At 49.4% G+C, this 17,058-nt stretch overlaps 1 protein-coding gene across 1 annotated transcript in view; it reads right to left on the reverse strand.

Moving 5' to 3' along the window:
• The window catches only part of LOC147116809 (zona pellucida sperm-binding protein 4-like), a 52,437-nt gene extending 39,907 nt beyond the window's left edge, over positions 1–12,530 (reverse strand). The window contains exons 1-4 of the mRNA XM_085987169.1: positions 12,496–12,530; positions 12,310–12,457; positions 12,086–12,158; positions 11,352–11,465 (exon numbers count right to left, since the gene is read on the reverse strand). Coding sequence (XP_085843295.1) covers positions 11,352–11,465; positions 12,086–12,158; positions 12,310–12,457; positions 12,496–12,530 — 370 coding nt within the window. The remainder of the gene's footprint in view (positions 1–11,351; positions 11,466–12,085; positions 12,159–12,309; positions 12,458–12,495) is intronic.
• Between the last annotated feature and the right edge of the window lie 4,528 nt (positions 12,531–17,058).

Genomic DNA, 17,058 nt, shown 5'->3' on the forward strand with positions numbered 1-17,058 from the left:
ATTCGGGGCAGCACAGGCCAGGAGTCTGCAGGAATTCAGGGCAGCACAGGCCAGGGGTCTGCAGAAATTCAGTGCAGCACAGGCAAGGAGTCTGCAGGACTTCGCGGCAGCACAGGCTAGGAGTCAGCAGGACTTCGCTGCATCACAGGCGGCTTCCAGCCAAGTGCTCAGTCGTGCCGTGCATTCACTGGCTGGTCTGATGCAGACACAGATCAGGGCCACACGGGCACTAACTGCTGACACCCTCGCTGGATCGACGAGGCATCGCCGGGGTCTCGCCGTGCCGCAGAAGCCCAGCAGTCTGTGCTTCAGCAGATTGCTGCGCATGCTGCAGTGCTGGCCCGTGCGAATGCCAGTGTATCAGCCGACCAGGGAGTGCCTGTGCTCTGTCAGGTTGGCAGCATTCCTCCTCCACTGCAGCTGCCATCACCCGTAGGACAGACTGCTGCCGCCCAAGCAGAGTTGGAGCAGACAGCAGCCAGGCCCTCCAAGCCCAGAGCTGGTCCAGGCCGTCCCCCAAGGGCATCTGCCGTCTCACCATCTGACCCTCAGCAGCCTTCCCCCAGCCTTGCTGCAGCCACTGGGGTCCCATTGAGGAGGAGCTGCAGGGCGGGAAGGGGCCACTCGCGGAAGTGAGGCAGATCACCCTCGCAGGGAAAAAAGTAGGTGTGGCCAAATGTTGTGTTTACATATGAAGGCCGAGAATGTTCTTTTTATATATGAAGGCTGAGACTGTTGGGTTTGTTTTTTATATGAGGGCCAGGAATGTTGTGTTTGTTTTTTATATGCGGGGCAGGAATGTTTGTTTTTTATATGAAGGCCAAGGATCATGGTCATTTTTGTTTAACTGTTTTTTTGATTTTCTGAAGGTTGTGAGAGCCAGTTATGTCTCTGACTGTTTTTTGGGGGGTTTATCTGAATTAGTTTGTCATGCGGGAAGGGCACAGAGTTTACACAATAAAAAATTCCCTTTATTCACATTGTCCATGTTTGCACTTTGAACTAGTTGTTGCCTTAACCGGCTGAGGGCTTGCGGAGCAGCTCCATTCATGTTCTTTCATTGGCACAAGCCATTCCCGGAAAGGGGGCCTAGAACTGAGTTGCAATAAGCCACCGACGGACGGCCCTTGCACTTTGTGCCTCCCTGCCGTCTTGGTTCTCCTCCTCTGGTGGTCCTCCAATGTCTGCTGGCAGTGGCTGAGTCCTGAGGATAGCCAGGTTGTGCAGCATGCATCACACTACAATGAAATGGGAGACTCACTCAGGCGAGTATGGTAGGGCTCCTGTGGCACATAGAAGATAGGAGCAGGCCATTCGGCCCTTTGAGCCTGCTCCACCATTCAATGAGATCATGGCTGATCATCCAAATTCAGTACCCTGTCCCGGCCTTCTCCCCATATCCCTTTAGCCTGAATATATTCAACTACTTCTTGAATATATTTAATGAACTGGCCTCCACCACCCTCTGTGGCAGAGAATTCCACAGGTTCACCACTCTCTGGGTGAAGAAATTCCTCCTCATTTCAGTCCTAAATGGCTTACCCCTTATCCTTAGACTATGACCCCTGGTTCTGGACTCCCCGGCCATCGGGAACATCCTTCCTGCATCTAGTCTATCCAGGCCTGACAGAATTTATAGGTTTCAATGAGATCCCCTCTCAATCTTCTAAACTCCAGTGAGTATAAGCCCAATCGACACAATCTCTCCTCATAAGTCATTCCTGCCACCCCAGGTATCATCCTGATGAATCTTTGCTGCACTCCTTCCATGGCAGGAACAGTCTAGACAGTGGAACCGTTACTTGAGCATAGCAATTGTGTGCTCAATGATGTTCCTGGTAGCTTGATGGCTGTCATTGTATCGCTCTTCAGCAGGGGTGCTAGGCGCAGGGAGCGGGGTCATCAGGCAGGTGCACAAAGGATAGCCCTTGTCCCCGAGAAGCCATCCTCATGGGTGAGCCTGGGCTTCGAAAATGTATGCCACAGAAGTCTGGCGCAGGATGAAGGCATCGTGGCTTCTGCCTGGAAAGCAGGCATTAACAGCTAGTATGAGCTGCCTGTGGTCACACACCAACTGGACGTTGAGTGAATGGTAGCCCTTGTGGTTGCGGTAATCCTCAGCATGCTGTAAAGGTGCCCGTCAAGCCACATGCGTGCAGTCAATGGCGCCCTGCACCACGGGGAATCCCGCTATTCTCCCAAATCCCATTGCACGCTCTTGCTGCTTGTCCAGGGTCATGGGGAAGGGCATAAGAAGTAGGAGCAGGAGTAGGGCATACGGCCCTTCAGGCCTGCTCCGCCATTCAATAGGATCATGGCTGATCTGAATCTAGATTCACGTCCACTTCCCTGGCCTGTCCCCGTAACCCCTAATTCCCTTATCTGCTAGGAAATTGTCTATCTCCATTTTTAATTTATTTAATGTTGCAGCTTCCACAGCTCTCTGGGGTAGCAAATTCCATAGATTTCCTACCCTGAGTGAAGAAGTTTCTCCTGATCTCAGTTTTGAAAGCGCAGCCCCTTATTCTTAGATTATGCCCCCTAGTTCTAGTCTCACCCATCAGTGGAAACATCCTCCCCGCATCCACCCGATCAAGCCCCCTCACAATCTTATATGTTTCGATAAGATCGCCTCTCATTCTTCTGAACTCCAATGAGTAGAGTCCCAACCTACTCAACCTTTCCTCATACGTCAACCCCCTCATCTCCGGAATCAACCGAATGAACCTTCTCTGAACCGCCGCGAGAGCAAGTATATCTTTTCTTAAATATGGAAACCAAAACTGCACGCAGTATTCCAGGTGTGGCCTCAACAATACCCTGTATAACTGCAGCAAGACTTCCCTGTTTTTATACTCCATCCCCCTTGCAATAAAAGCCAAGATTCCATTGGCCTTCTTGATCACCTGCATACTAACTTTTTGTGTTTCATGCACCAGGACCCCCAGATCCCTTTGTACTGTAGCACTTTGCAGTTTCTCTCCATTTAGATAATAACTTGCTCTTTGATTTTTTCTGCCAAAGTGCATAACCTCACACTTTCCAACATTATATTGCATCTGCCAAATCTCTGCCCACTCACTTAGCCTGTCTATGTCCTTTTGCAGGTTTTTTATGTCCTCCTCACTCATTGCTTTCCCTCACATCTTTGTACCGTCGGCAAACTTGGATATGTTGCACTCGGTCCCTTCCTCCAAATCGTTAATATAGATTGTAAAGAGTTGGGGTCCCAGCACTGACCCCTGCGGAACACCACTAGTTACCGATTGCCAGCCCGAGAATGAACCATTTATCCCAACTCTTTGTTTTCTGTTAGATAGCCAATCTTCCACCTATGCCAGTATATTACCCCCAATCCCATGATTTCTTATCTTGATCAGTAATCTAGTGTGGAACCTTGTCAAATGCCTTTTGGAAGTCCAAATGGACTACATCCACTGGTTCCCCTTTATCCAACCTGTATGTTACATCCTCAAAGAATACGAGCAAATTTGTCAAACATGACTTCTGTAATGAAATGTGTTTGGCTTGCCTGTATTCGTTTTGCACTCATGTATATTACCCTCCCCCACACGGTGTATAGTTTCACTTCCTCTTTCCTGACTAACCTGGAATGTTCCAGGTCTTGGCTCTTGGCTCCGCCCCTGACTTCTCTTACATAAAGATCCCAGGATCTGTATGACTCATTCCTGCGAGCCAGTCAGTGTGTTGAGATGTTAGCTCTGATCTTAGTGATTAAAAGCCAACTTGTTAAAGTCTAAAACTTCTAGTTTTGTGGTTATTGAAGGCACATCAATTTTAATCACTGAAGAATACTAGGATGGATCGACTCCTAAAACCAGAGCGTCTGGACTTGGATCCATATTCTGCTGAAGCATCAAATCAATTTGGACACTGGCTCAAATGCTTCGAACTCTTCGCGAGGGCCTCATCCACTAGCAAGGTAGATAAACTGAGTCTACTGACTACTCGCGTTAATCATCGGATTTATTCGTCCATCCGGGACGCCACCTCTTACATGGAGGCCATCACTATCCTGAAGGCCCAATACCAGAGGCCAGTAAACGAAGTGTACGCCAGACATCTGCTGGCTACACGCAAGCAGCAACCTGAGGAATCAGTGGACGATTTCTTACAGGGCCTAAAGGACTTGGTCCGGGACTGTAACTGCAAGGCCGTGATGGCCAACGCGTACTCTGACGAATTGGTCCGCGATTCCACACCCGTTGACAAAATCCATGATGGACATACAGGTAAACGGGATATAACGAAATGTTTAATTGACTGTGGGAGTACCGAGAGTTTTATCCACCCTAGCCTGGTATGGCAGCACTCATTAACGGTAACCCCTACACGGAGCAGAATTGCTGTGGCTGCTAAGCCCCACATTTCGGACATTTTGGGCTACTGTGTGGTAACACTGACTGTAAAAGGCACGGACTACAAGGATTTTAAACTCCTCGTGATGCCAGAACTCTGTGTTAATGTAATCTTGGGCCTGGACTTCCAGTGCCACCACGAAAGTGTCACGCTAGCATATGGCGGGTGCCAGCCGCCGCTCACAGTCTGTGGCCTATCAACCTTAAAAATCAGCCCGCCCTCTTTATTCGCTAATCTCGCTCCGAACTGTAGGCCCATAGCGACCAAAAGTAGACGGTACAGTCTGGAAGACAGACACTTTATCAAGGCGGAAGTGGACAGACTCCTGCGGGAAGGCATTATTGAATGCAGTACCAGTCCGTGGCGTGCCCAAGTAGTCATAGTTAAAAATAGCGAAAAGAAACGGATGGTAATTGACTACAGCCAGACTGTTAATATTTATACCCAGCTGGATGCCTACCCTTTACCCCGCATATCAGAAATGGTCAACCAGATCGCGCAATACCGAGTCTTCTCGACTATCGACCTCAAATCCGCGTATCACCAGCTCCCCATTAGAACGGAGGACCGCCCATACACCGCCTTCGAGGCGAACGGATGCCTCTACCATTTTCTCAGAGTGCCCTTCGGGGTAACAAATGGGGTCTCGGTCTTCCAACGTGAGATGGACCGCATGGTTGACGAGAATAAACTACAAGCTACCTACCCCTATCTGGAGAATGTCTCTATCTGCGGGCACAACCAGCAAGACCACGATCTAAATCTTGCGAGATTTTTAAAAACTGCCCTAAAGCTGAATCTAACCTACAACGAAGACAAATGTGTCTTCAACACAACCCGTCTCTGTATCCTCGGCTGTGTGGTGGAAGATGGTGTAATTGGACCGGACCCTGACCGATTACGCCCCCTAAAAAGAACTGCCCCTGCCACACAATCCCAAAGCTTTAAAAAGGTGCCTGGGATTTTTTTCGTATTATGCCCAATGGGTGCCCAATTACTCTGATAAGGCCCGACCCCTCATTAAATCGACGTCCTTCCCACTATCAGCTGAAGCTCGGGAGGCTTTCACCAGTATCAAACAGGACATTGAAAGGGCTGCACTGTGTGCAGTGGACGAAAGCATTCCCTTTCAAGTCGAAAGCGATGCGTCAGGCTTTGCTTTAGCTGCGACCCTCAATCAGGCTGGGAGACCTGTGGCCTTCTTCTCCCGAACCCTTCAGGGACCTGAAATCAGGCACTCTTCTGTCGAGAAGGAGGCACAGGCTATAGTGGAGGCAGTGCGGCACTGGAGACACTACCTAGCCGGCAAACGTTTCACCCTGCTCACCGACCAGCGGTCAGTGGCTTTCATGTTTAATAACAAACAAAAGGGGCAAAATCAAGAATGACAAAATACTCAGGTGGAGGATCGAACTATCCACGTTCGACTATGATATTATGTACAGGCCGGGAGCCCTTAATGAATCCCCAGACGCCCTATCACGGGGAATGTGTGCCAGCATTCATACGGAGAAATTACAGGGTCTCCACAACGACCTCTGTCACCCAGGGGGTCACCCGACTATACCATTTTATAAAGTCCCGCAATCTACCCCACTCCATCGAGGTGGTCAGGGCAATGACCAGAGCCTGCCGCATCTGTGCGGAATGCAAGCCTCGTTTCTACAGGCCTGACCGTGCACACCTTATCAAAGCCACACGGCCATTCGAGCGCCTAAGTCTGGACTTCAAGGGACCCCTTCCCTCTGCCGACCGTAACGTATACTTCCTCAATATCATCGATGAATATTCCCGCTTCCCCTTCGCCATTCCCTGCCCAGACATGACCAGTGCCACGGTCATCAAGTGTCTCTGTAATCTATTCTGCATGTTTGGCATGCCGAACTACATACACAGCGATAGGGGGACGTCATTTATGAGTGACGAACTGCGCCAGTTCTTGCTCTCAAAGGGGATAGCCACTAGCAGAACCACTAGCTACAACCCCCGGGGTAATGGGCAAGTGGAAAGGGAGAATGCTACTGTTTGGAAGGCTGTCACGTTCGCCTTAAAGTCAAAAGGCCTTCCGACCTCCCGCTGGCAGGAAGTCCTCCCAGACGTGCTCCACTCCATAAGGTCTCTGTTATGTACAGCCACTAACGCTACCCCTCACGAAAAGATGTTAGTTTTGCCCCGGAAATCTACCTCGGGCATATCTCTACCCGCGTGGCTGATTTCTCCGGGGACAGTACTATTGCGGAAGCACGCGAGAGGCCATAAAACGGACCCCCTTGTGGAAAAGGTACAGCTCCTCCATACAAACCCTCAGTACGCCTATATCGAATACTCCGACGGGTGAGAGGACACTGTTTCCATAAAAGACCTCGCTCCCTCAGGGAGCGGAGAGAACGATGAGAGACTACCCGAGGAAGACCTACACCAAAGAGAGACAGGACGCCCAGAGGTATCAATACCCAACTTTAACCTGGAGGACACTGCAGATAACCTGGAAGACACTGCGGAGGCCCGGACAGCGGAGGAACCAGAATCCACTCCCCTAGAGGCACCCCAACCGGCTTTGCGCCAATCACCGAGAACCGCAAAACCTCCTGACAGACTCACTTATACCAACTTTGAAGAAACATCACCCCAATGGACTAAATCTAAAGAAGGGGTGAATGTAATGAAATGTGTTTGGCTTGCCTGTATTCGTTTTTGCACTCATGTATATTACCCTACCCCACACAGTGTATAGTTTCACTTCCTCTTTCCTGACTAACCTGGAATGTTCCAGGTCTTGGCTCCGCCCCTGACTTCTCTTACATAAAGATCCCAGGATCTGTATGACTCATTCCTGCGAGCCAGTCAGTGTGTTGAGATGTTAGTTCTGATCTTAGTGATTAATAGCCAACTTGTGAAAGTCTAAAACTTCTAGTTTTGTGGTTTATGAAGGCACATCAACTTCCCCTTCATAAAACCATGCTGACTCTGTCCTATTAAATTATGTTTATCCAAATGCTCTGTTACTGTTTCCTTAATAATGGACTGCAACATTTTGCCAACCACAGATGTTAGGCTAACTGGTCTATAGTTTCTAGCTTTTTGGTCTACTTCCCTTCTTAAATAAGGGTGTTACATTAGCAGTTTTCCAATCTGCCAGGACCTTTCCCGAGTCCAGGGAGTTCTGGAAAATAATCACCAATGCATCCACAATCCCTACCGCCACTTCTCTCAAAACCCTAGGATGTAGGCCATCAGGTCCGGGGGATTTATCCGCCTTAAGTCCCATTATTTTACTGAGAGCATCTCCTTAGTGATTTTAATCGTCTTTAGCTCCTCTCTCCCCCCTCATTGCCCCCTGTTTGTCCAGTGTTGGGATATTTAGTGCCCTCTACCATAAAGACTGATACAAAATATTTGTTCAGCATCTTTGCCATCTCCATGTTCCCCACCAGTAGTGTCGCGGTCCCATCCTCTAAGGGACCAACGTTCACTTTAGCCACCCTTTTTCTTTTCCTAAATATAGCCGTAGAATCTCTTGCTATGTTTTTATATTTTTTGCTAGTTTACTTTCATAATCTATCTTCCCTTTCTTAATTAATCTTTTAGTTATTGTTTGCTGGCTTTTAAATGCTTCCCAATCTTCTATCCTCCCACTAGATTTGGCTACTTTATATGCCCTTGTTTTCAGTTGGATACTATCCTTTATTACTTTACCAAGCCACAGATGGCTGTCTTTTCTTTTACTCCCTTTTTCCTCAGTGGAATATATTTATCTTGAAAGATGTGAAATATCTCCTTGAATGCAGACCACTGCTCTTGTACCGTCTTACACTTTAATCTGTTTTCCCTGTTTTCCCAGTCCACTTTAGTCAATTCTACTCATACCTTCATAGTCTCCTTTATTTAAGCTCAGTATGCTGGTTTGAGATCCAACTCACCCTCAAACAGAATTTGGAATTCAACCATATTATGGTCACGCATTCCAAGGGGATCCTTTACTAGGACATTTTTTATTAATCCGGTCTCATTACACAGGACCAGATCGAAGATTGCCTGCCCCCTGGTTGGTTCAGTTACATACTGCTCAAGGAACCCATCCCTAATACACTCTATGAACTCTTCCTCAAGGCTGCCATGCCCAATTTGATTAGTCCAGTCAATATGAAAGTTAAAATCCCCCATGATTATAGCTGTTCCCTTATTACAAGCCCCAACTATTTCCGGATTTATAATCCGACCCAGAGAGTTACAACTGTTAGGAGGCCTATAGACTACGCCCACTAGTGACTTTCCCCCCCCCCCCTTCTTATTCCTCATCTCCACCCAAATTATTTCACTACCCTGATCCTTTGACCCAATATCATTTCTGACTATTGCAGTGATTCCATCCTTGATTAACATAGCAACCCCACCTCCCTTTCCTTCCTGTCTGTCCTTCCTAATAGTTAAATACCCTTGTATGTTTAGTTCCCAGTCATGATTATCTTGCAGCCATGTTTCCGTAATGGCCACCAGATCATACCCATGTGTAGTTATTTGTACCGTCAACTCGTCAATTTTGTTACGAATGCTGCGTGCATTCAGATAAAGAACTTTCAAATATTTTTTGGCAATTTATTCCTGCTTTTACTACTTTACCTTTATTATACATTCTGTCCCTTCCTGACACGCTCTGGTTTTTAATTCCCCCACTGCTACCTTACTCTATTGCCTTCTCTGCTGTCATTTTTAGCTCTTAAAACCTCCCCCCCCCCCACTAATTAGTTTAAAGCCCTCTCTACAGCCCTAGTTATTCGATTCGCCAGCACTCGTCCCAGCACTGGCCAAGTGAAGTGCATCCCAACAGAACAGCTCTCCCTTGTCCCAGTACTGATGCCAGTGTCCAAGGAAGCAAAACCCATTTCTCCCACACCAGGCTTTGAGCCACATATTTAACTAATTTTATTTACCCTAGCCAAATTTGCACGTGGCTCAGGTAGTAATCCAGAGATTATTACCCTTGTGGTTCTGCTTTTTAATTTGACCCCTAGCTGCTCAAACTCACTCAGCAGAACCTCGGTCTTCTGACAAGGGCATTGGTCACCTGCTAGATGCAGCAATGTACCGCGAACTGGGAGATATTGGCAATGTCCCCAATAGCAGATTGGAAGGAGCCAGTGGCATAGAAGTTGAGCCACCATCACCTTCACTGCCACCGACAGACATCCTGCTCCTCATCTGTGGCTGCAGATCTCTGCGAAGCAGGTGGCAGATCTCAGTGACCACCTCCCTTCTGCATCACAGCCTCCAAACACTACTCCTCAGACATGTTCAGATATGAGAACTGCTGGCGGTATAGCCTGGGTGGGTAAGGCCTCCTGTGCCAACACCTGTTGGCCCTGCTGTCTGGCCACGATTGGCACTCACGGCATCCAAGTCGTTTGAATGCAATGCAGAAAGCCAACGTTTCCACCCATTGCAGCCCCTATTAGATGTGGTGACTCTAGGCTGTGGCACTGAAAGTTAAATCCAAGTACAAAGCTCTGGCCTAAAGCCAGAAGTACCTGTGCGAGCACTGAGTCAAAGCAGAAAGCTCTCCCCTTGTCTCTCCCAGAAGGATTGGCACAAAATGGCTGCCACTTATAATGCAGGAGGAGTCCCCTTTAAATAGCACCCCCCGCAGCAACTGGGAACCGTTCCCCCTACCAGTCGCTGGGGCGCCAGGCGCACAGAGGGGGTGCCACTGAAGTTCCAGATCAGGGAACACCAAGGGCATTGCACCATGAAATGACTTCAGGATCTGTGCGCGCTTCTGAGTGGGCGCTGCAGTTTTGCGCTGCCGCTAAATCTTGACTGAAGTTCACGAGAGGCGCAGATCGCGCCATGCCTGGGTGCTAGCTGCTTTGCGCCCCACTTCTCCGGCGCTAACAACTGAATTTCTAGCCCAATGTTTCCACTGCCGCTTTAGTGAGGCCCAACCCAACCATTTATTGTAGTTTATCTGTAGAGAATGCCAGTCACATGAACCCACATCACCCCTGAAACAACGGGAGCCTGGAGACCTGTATCTCTGCCAGGCTCCAGTCACAGATCCAGTAATCTCCAAGCATCTGGACTTCAAGACTAAGTGTGATGGAATACTCTCCACTTGCCTGGATGAGTACAGATCCAACACCACTTGAAGCGCTACTCCATCCAGGACAAAGCAGCCCACTTGATTGGCACCCCATCCACCATCTTACACAATCACTGCCCCACCGGTGCACTGTGGACCATCTACAAGATGCACTGCAGCAACTCGCCAAGGCTGCTCCAGCAGCACCTCCCAAACCGGTGACCTCTTCCACCTAGAATGACAAGGGCAGCAAGTGCATGGGAACACCACCACCTACAAATCACAACATCCTGACTTGGTAATACAGTATCGCTATTCCTTCATCACTGGGTCAAAATCCTGAAACTCCCTCCCTAACAGCACTGGGAGTGTATCTTCACCACAGACTGTAGCAGTTCAAGAAGGCACCTCACCACCACCACAAGGGCAATAAACGCTGCCCTTGCAGTGACACCCACATCCCAGGAACGAATAGAAAACTGCTCTGGAACTCAAATTTGGCTGATTTCTTTTTGGGAGGCACAATTGTTAAGGCAGCTGAGAGAAGCGGCCCAATAGATTCCCAAAACAGGCTACCAATTAACACAAGGACAGTAAAATCCAGCCAGAACTTTGAATATAACGAGATCAGGTTTCATGTATAACAGGGGTTTATTATCCAACAGACACATCTACAGTTCCACGGAGCTGCACTCGGAGCCCACCCTGCGGCGATGGTCCATTTTCCACATGGCAACAGTCCCGACCAACAGGGCCACGGAGAGCAGAGCTACCCCAACCGCGACTCCAGGAAGAACACGGGAGGGGGAATCAGCAGCAGCATCTGTGGGGAGAAGGGAGGGTTAGATGGGCACTAGTTACTCCATCACTAGAGTGTAGCAGGGGCCTCCTTTACCTTTCTCTTCCTGGTGGATCCCAGCAGCCAATCTCTCCTCATCTTCCAGGAAAATGATGGCTCCATCAGCAGTCACCAAGGACCCAGCCCGGTCATCGGCGCTTCTTCGCCTCTCTGGGGGAGACAAGAGGCAGAGACAAGACTTCAAGGTGGGCGATTCAATGTGCAGCTGTCTGAAGCCCCAAATCAGATGGTCAATCCGATGGCCCAATGCAAAAACCCTCGGGCAGTGAGTACCGGAGTGAGATTGTACTAGTTAAATACGGTTCCCTCACTGTCAGACTAAGATTCACTCCCTATTCTCAGAAAGACCCGCTTCAACCCAGCAAAGTTTGCAGTCGTTGACGGGTCCAATGGCCAGTCTGGTCTCCTGGGGGCGGGGGAGGGAAAGTGACCCGTTTTAAGCACTAGTTTGACCAGCGGTTACACTGGACATACACACATTGCCCAAGTCTCCCCCAGATATCGGTTCGGTTCCACCCTGGAACTCCCGGTGACAGCAGGATGCTAGATCAATGTTTAAGGCCAGAGGTGGATTCCATTCAGAACCAGTGCAAGATGTGCTCAGAGCCGCTGAGCCAGATTGCCATCCTGCTGTAGACTAACTGGGATAGAGTTGAGCGGGCAGATTGAGGACACTGCTCCTGTGCCCACTGTTGGGCCCAGTGTCCAGATGCCCCACACCCACCCTTCCCCATCAGGGTTCAGTTTCTAGTCAGATCCCAGCTACTTACTGGGGCTGCAGGGAGCCGTGCAGTTCTCTCGGGTGGAAGGGAAGCAAACCTCAGCACTGCAGTGGAAGTGAACCTGGAAAGAGACAGTGCGGTGTGGTCAGTGCCACAGCTCCCAGTCAGGAGATTCATGCTTCTACAGTCAAAGGGTCAACAGGGGCCTCCTCACTGTGAGCAAGACCCAGGGAACAAGTTCAACCAAGAGAGCAAGACTGAAGGAAACTCACCTCCCCGCTCAGAGCCCGGCCCGAAACTCGGTCCCAGAAAGCGAAAGTGCTGACTACAAACCGATTCTGGTGAGTTGGGAACGGCGAATGGGAAGCGGCGTCTACCGGGAGGAGGCGGGTTTTGTAATTGTCTCCAGTAAAGGGGCACCTGGAACAGAGAAAGAGCGGGTTATATGGAGAGGGCACCTGGAACTCCCAACTACAGAGTTACAGCGGCACATCAAAGCAAAGTCCCGAGATTAGACGAGATAAAGAAACCAGTCCATTCAAGTCATCAATCGTCAACCTGGAGCTCAGATTGGTTTGATTATTGGCCGTTCCTTCACCCAGTCCATGTCGCCCCCCTCCCCGATCACCAGCCTGCCCCAAGGTCCCTCACTCGCTGCCTTACCTGCCCACCAGGAGGTCCCATCGGAGCCCCGAATGCGGCTCGGGGGTGGGGGTCGCCCAGCAGTCATTGAGCACCAGCACAAGGGACGGATCGTTCCGGTTCAGGACTCGAACCTCCACAAACACGGGGTCCCGGAGCACACTCAGGATCGGGTAGTCACTGGCCACGTACCAGCTCCGGTAGCCACCATCTGGAAAGAGAAGACGATGAAGGACGGCCACTATTTGGAGAGAGAGCCTGAAGTTGGACACTAACCATCAGCAGCACTCGCTACCTCTCGCTATTCTCAGCTCCAGAACCAGGATCCCGGCCTCAGTGGCAGGCAGTGGCGGAGAAAGGCTGTAAACTCTGGGCTTCACCTGCAATTCAGACTCCTGGCTCCCCTTGTAACTGCACTGGACATGGAGCCTGCAAGAGAACGGACACGGCTGGAGAATTCAGCTCCTCACCTTCTCTACCCGCTCCATGTGCTCCCAGTCTCACCTGAAGGGGCTGTCCCGGGTCACCGATCCCAAAGCTCCATCCAAGATCTCAAACTGACCCAACACATCCGTTTCATAGACGGCGTTCACCCCGTCCAGCTACAAGAGACAGAAGACCATCATTACAGAGAAATTGAGCAAGTCTGCCATTGCCTTATCACATGTAGTGTCTTTAAGGGCCCCCATTGCCCTTTAGACCCCCTCTTTCCCACCCGACTGACAGCCATTGATGGGGCTCCCAGCCCACAATACCTACCCGCTGAGTAGTGCCACACTCAGTGACTGCGAACTGAAAGAGCACAGTGTCTGCAGAGGCCACGGTCGGACTGCACTCCGCTCCGTGTCCATCCTTCAGATGGACCGTTGTCAGGTTTACAGGAGGCAGCGTCAAATCCTTGGAGATGGCGATCAGGACCCGCCCATCCTTGGTGCACACTGCAGGAGAGAGTCAATGAAAGGCGGTTAGTTGCTGCACGGGGAATGGCAAGGGAACCGTTACCGGGAGGGGGAGAAACTCCACCCAGCGCAGCACCGGCTTCTAGTTTCCTTCTCTCCCCGTCCACACCCCAATTCTCCATCTAATGGAGACGGGTCACCAACTCCATCCCTACTGGACTGGTTACACAAGACCGGCATCAAATCCACAGCCTGTCCGGTCAGTGCCAGCCAGGGACTGATCTTCACTCTGCCCTCCTATCCTGGGGCGCAATTCAACCATCAGAAGTCCCAAGTCGCATAGAGAAGGAAGGAGAGATCCTGGGTCAGGATCTCAATGATCAGACTTTCAAACTGTAGAACTGAACACGGTTCCTAAACCCGCCAGCTCCCGGACTGGAGAGGTTGGAGACTCCAGCTGATGTTTCAGGACAGGAGGAGAGAGGATACTGTCCAGGGAATCCCCAATGCAGTTGGATTGCGGCTGGTCCTGGGAAGCCCTGGCCCAGAATATAGGCGAGCCGAGAATACACCCACCTGGCAGATAGTGGAGTGAATAGAAACACGGCGGCACATCCCGGCTCCCGGCATCAAAGCAGCAGCCTCTCCGCACACACTCACTGCCTTCAATTCCCCCAAACCCGCAGTCTTGGCGGAATTTGGGAGACAGCCAACATTGATCGGCGGGGAGAAGGAGAGAGGGCGGCTGAGATGAACAGATTGTAAGAAAGAACAAGCCCAGAACCCGCAGCCCCTCCATTCTAACAAGCAAGGCTCCCAGATAAGTGAGGCTGCAGAGCCGACTCCCCCTTTTTATCCCCTGTTTAACCGGCAGTAAATGAATGGTCTCATTGGCCCACGGGCTCCCCATGTGAACCCGCATTCCCACGGGGCACACGGAGATATTAGGGCCTTGTGTTTTCTGCTCCTTGAGTTGAGGGAACTGTGTTTTTTAACAAAATATAGATGTGTATTTATTTGAAGTTGTAAAGTATGATTAAATTTACATCGGTTGAATACAATGTCTGTTCTTTAAGAGGCGGTACATGTTTCTTTCCTTATATTCTGTTTCAGTTCATCAATAAAGAAAGGCTGAACTTGTCTCGTTCCCATAGACCCAGATTGTCCATGTTTATACGGAGTGTGAGAGGTTGCAGTCCCTCTTCCATTATTTGAAGGGGCTGATCCTCGATTTTTGTCTGCACTTCAGTCCCACTCTCCTGATCTACGGCCACCCAGTGCGGAGGGGAGCGGGCGGGTCAGGGACCTCCTCGTGGGACTGCTCCTGGGCCTGGCCAAAGTGGCCATTAACTGGTCCAGGCAGCAGGCGGTCCAGGGGGTCATTCGGCCCACCTGTCTTCCACGGCCACGTTCACCCCTGGGTGGCCCTGGAGATGGAGCACGCGGTGTCTGCCGGCACGCTCGAGGCCTTCCGAGACCGGTGGGCACCGCAGGCACTGGAGTGCTGCATCACCATAAGGAACAGTACTTTAATTTAATTTGTTCAATTTCCTTTTAACCTTTTTTAAAGTTACAGCACATGGTCATAGAATCATCGAATCATAGAATGGTTACAGCAGGAAAGGAGGCCATTCGGCCCGTCGAGCCCGTGCCGGCTCTCTGCAAGAGCACTTCAGCCAGTCCCACTCCCCCGCCCTTTCCCCGTAGCCCTGCACATTTCTTCCCTTCAGATACTTATCCAACTCCCTTTTCAAAGCTGTGATTGAATCTGCCTCCACCACCCTTTCAGGGAGAACATTCCAAATCTTAACCACTCGCTGCGTAAAAAAGTCTTTCTTACGTGGCCTTTGGTTCTTTTGCCAATCACCTTAAATCTCTGTCCTCCGGTTCTCCACCCTTCTGCCAATGGGAACAGTTTCTCTCTATCTACTCTGTCCACACCCCTCATGGATTTGAACACCTCTATCAAATCTCCTCTCAATTTTCTCTGCTCCAAGGAGAACAACGCCAGCTTCTTCAGTCTTTCAACATAACTGTACTCCAGACTGGGGAATGAGTTTGGTCAGGTGGAGCAAGTTTCAATAGGTGAACATTTAGGGAACAGTAATCATAGTATCAGAAGGTTTTGGTTAGCTATGAAAAAGGACAGGGAGCAATCTAGAGTAAAAATGTTTAACAGGGGGAAATGCAATTTCAGTGGGATGAGAACGGATCTGGCCCGGGTAAACTGGAATCAAAGATTGGCAGGCAAAACTGTAATGAACAATAGGCTGCCTTTAAAGAGGAAATAGTTCAGGTGCAGTTGAGGTACTTTCCAACGAGGGGGAAAGGCAGGACAACTAAAGTCAGGGCTCGCTGGATGATGAAAGAGATAGAGAATATGATGAAGCAGAAAAAGAGCGAATATGACAGATGTCAAGTTGCAAATGCATCTGAGAATCAGGCTCTATATAGAAAGTTCAGAGGAGAAGTGAAAAATCAAATAAGACGGGCAAAGAGAGGGTATGAGAATAGAATTGCAACCAACATAAAAGGTAATCCAAAAGTCTTCTATAGGCATATAAATAGTAAAAGGGTAGTAAGAGGAGGGATGGGGATGATTAGGGACCGAAAAGGAGACCTATTCATGGAGGCAGAGGGTATGGTTGAGGTACTAAATGAGTACTATGCATCAGTCTTCACCAAGGAAGAGGATGCTGCCATAGACATTGTAAAGGAGGAGGCAGTGGAGATACTTGATAGGATATAAATTGATAAAAAGTGGCATTAGAAAGGCTGGCTGTATTTTAAGTAGATAAATCACCAGGAGCGGATGGGATGCCTCCTAGGATGCTGCGGGAATTTAGGGAAGAAATCGCGGCGATACTGGCCATAATCTTCCAATCCTCCTTAGATACGGGGGCGGTGCCAGAGGACTGGAGAACTGCAAATATTATTCCCTTGTTCAAAAAAGTGTGTAAAGATAAACCCAGCAACTACAGCCCATTCAGTTTGACCTCGGTAGTGGGGAAGCTTTTAGAAACAGTAATCAGGGACAAAATTAACAGTCGCTTGGAAAGTGTGGTTTAATTAAGGAAAGCCAGCATGGATTTGTTAAAGGCAAATCATGTTTAACTAACTTGTTTGAGTTTTTTGATGAGGTAACAGGGAGGATTGATGAGGATAATGCAGTTGACGTAGTGAACATGGATTTCAAAAAGTCGTTCGAAAAAGTGCCACATAATATGCTTGCCAGCAAAGTTGAAGCCCATGGAATAAAAGGGACAGTGGACATGGATATGGAATTGGCTGAGTGACAGGAAACAGAGATTACAGGGATTACAGCAACAACTAGACCTACTCGACAAATACTGCCAAAATTGGGCTCTAACAGTAAATCTAAAGAAAACCAACATCATGATTTTTCAAAAAAGGCCCAGATGTCAGGAAAACAAACACCAGTTTACCCTCAGTGATACCACTATAGGACACACTATGAGC

This window comes from Somniosus microcephalus, chromosome 5, assembly GCF_052327205.1.
Source record: "Somniosus microcephalus isolate GS21.2 chromosome 5, FLI_Smic_1.0, whole genome shotgun sequence".
In the NCBI taxonomy this organism is placed as follows: Eukaryota; Metazoa; Chordata; class Chondrichthyes; order Squaliformes; family Somniosidae; genus Somniosus; species Somniosus microcephalus.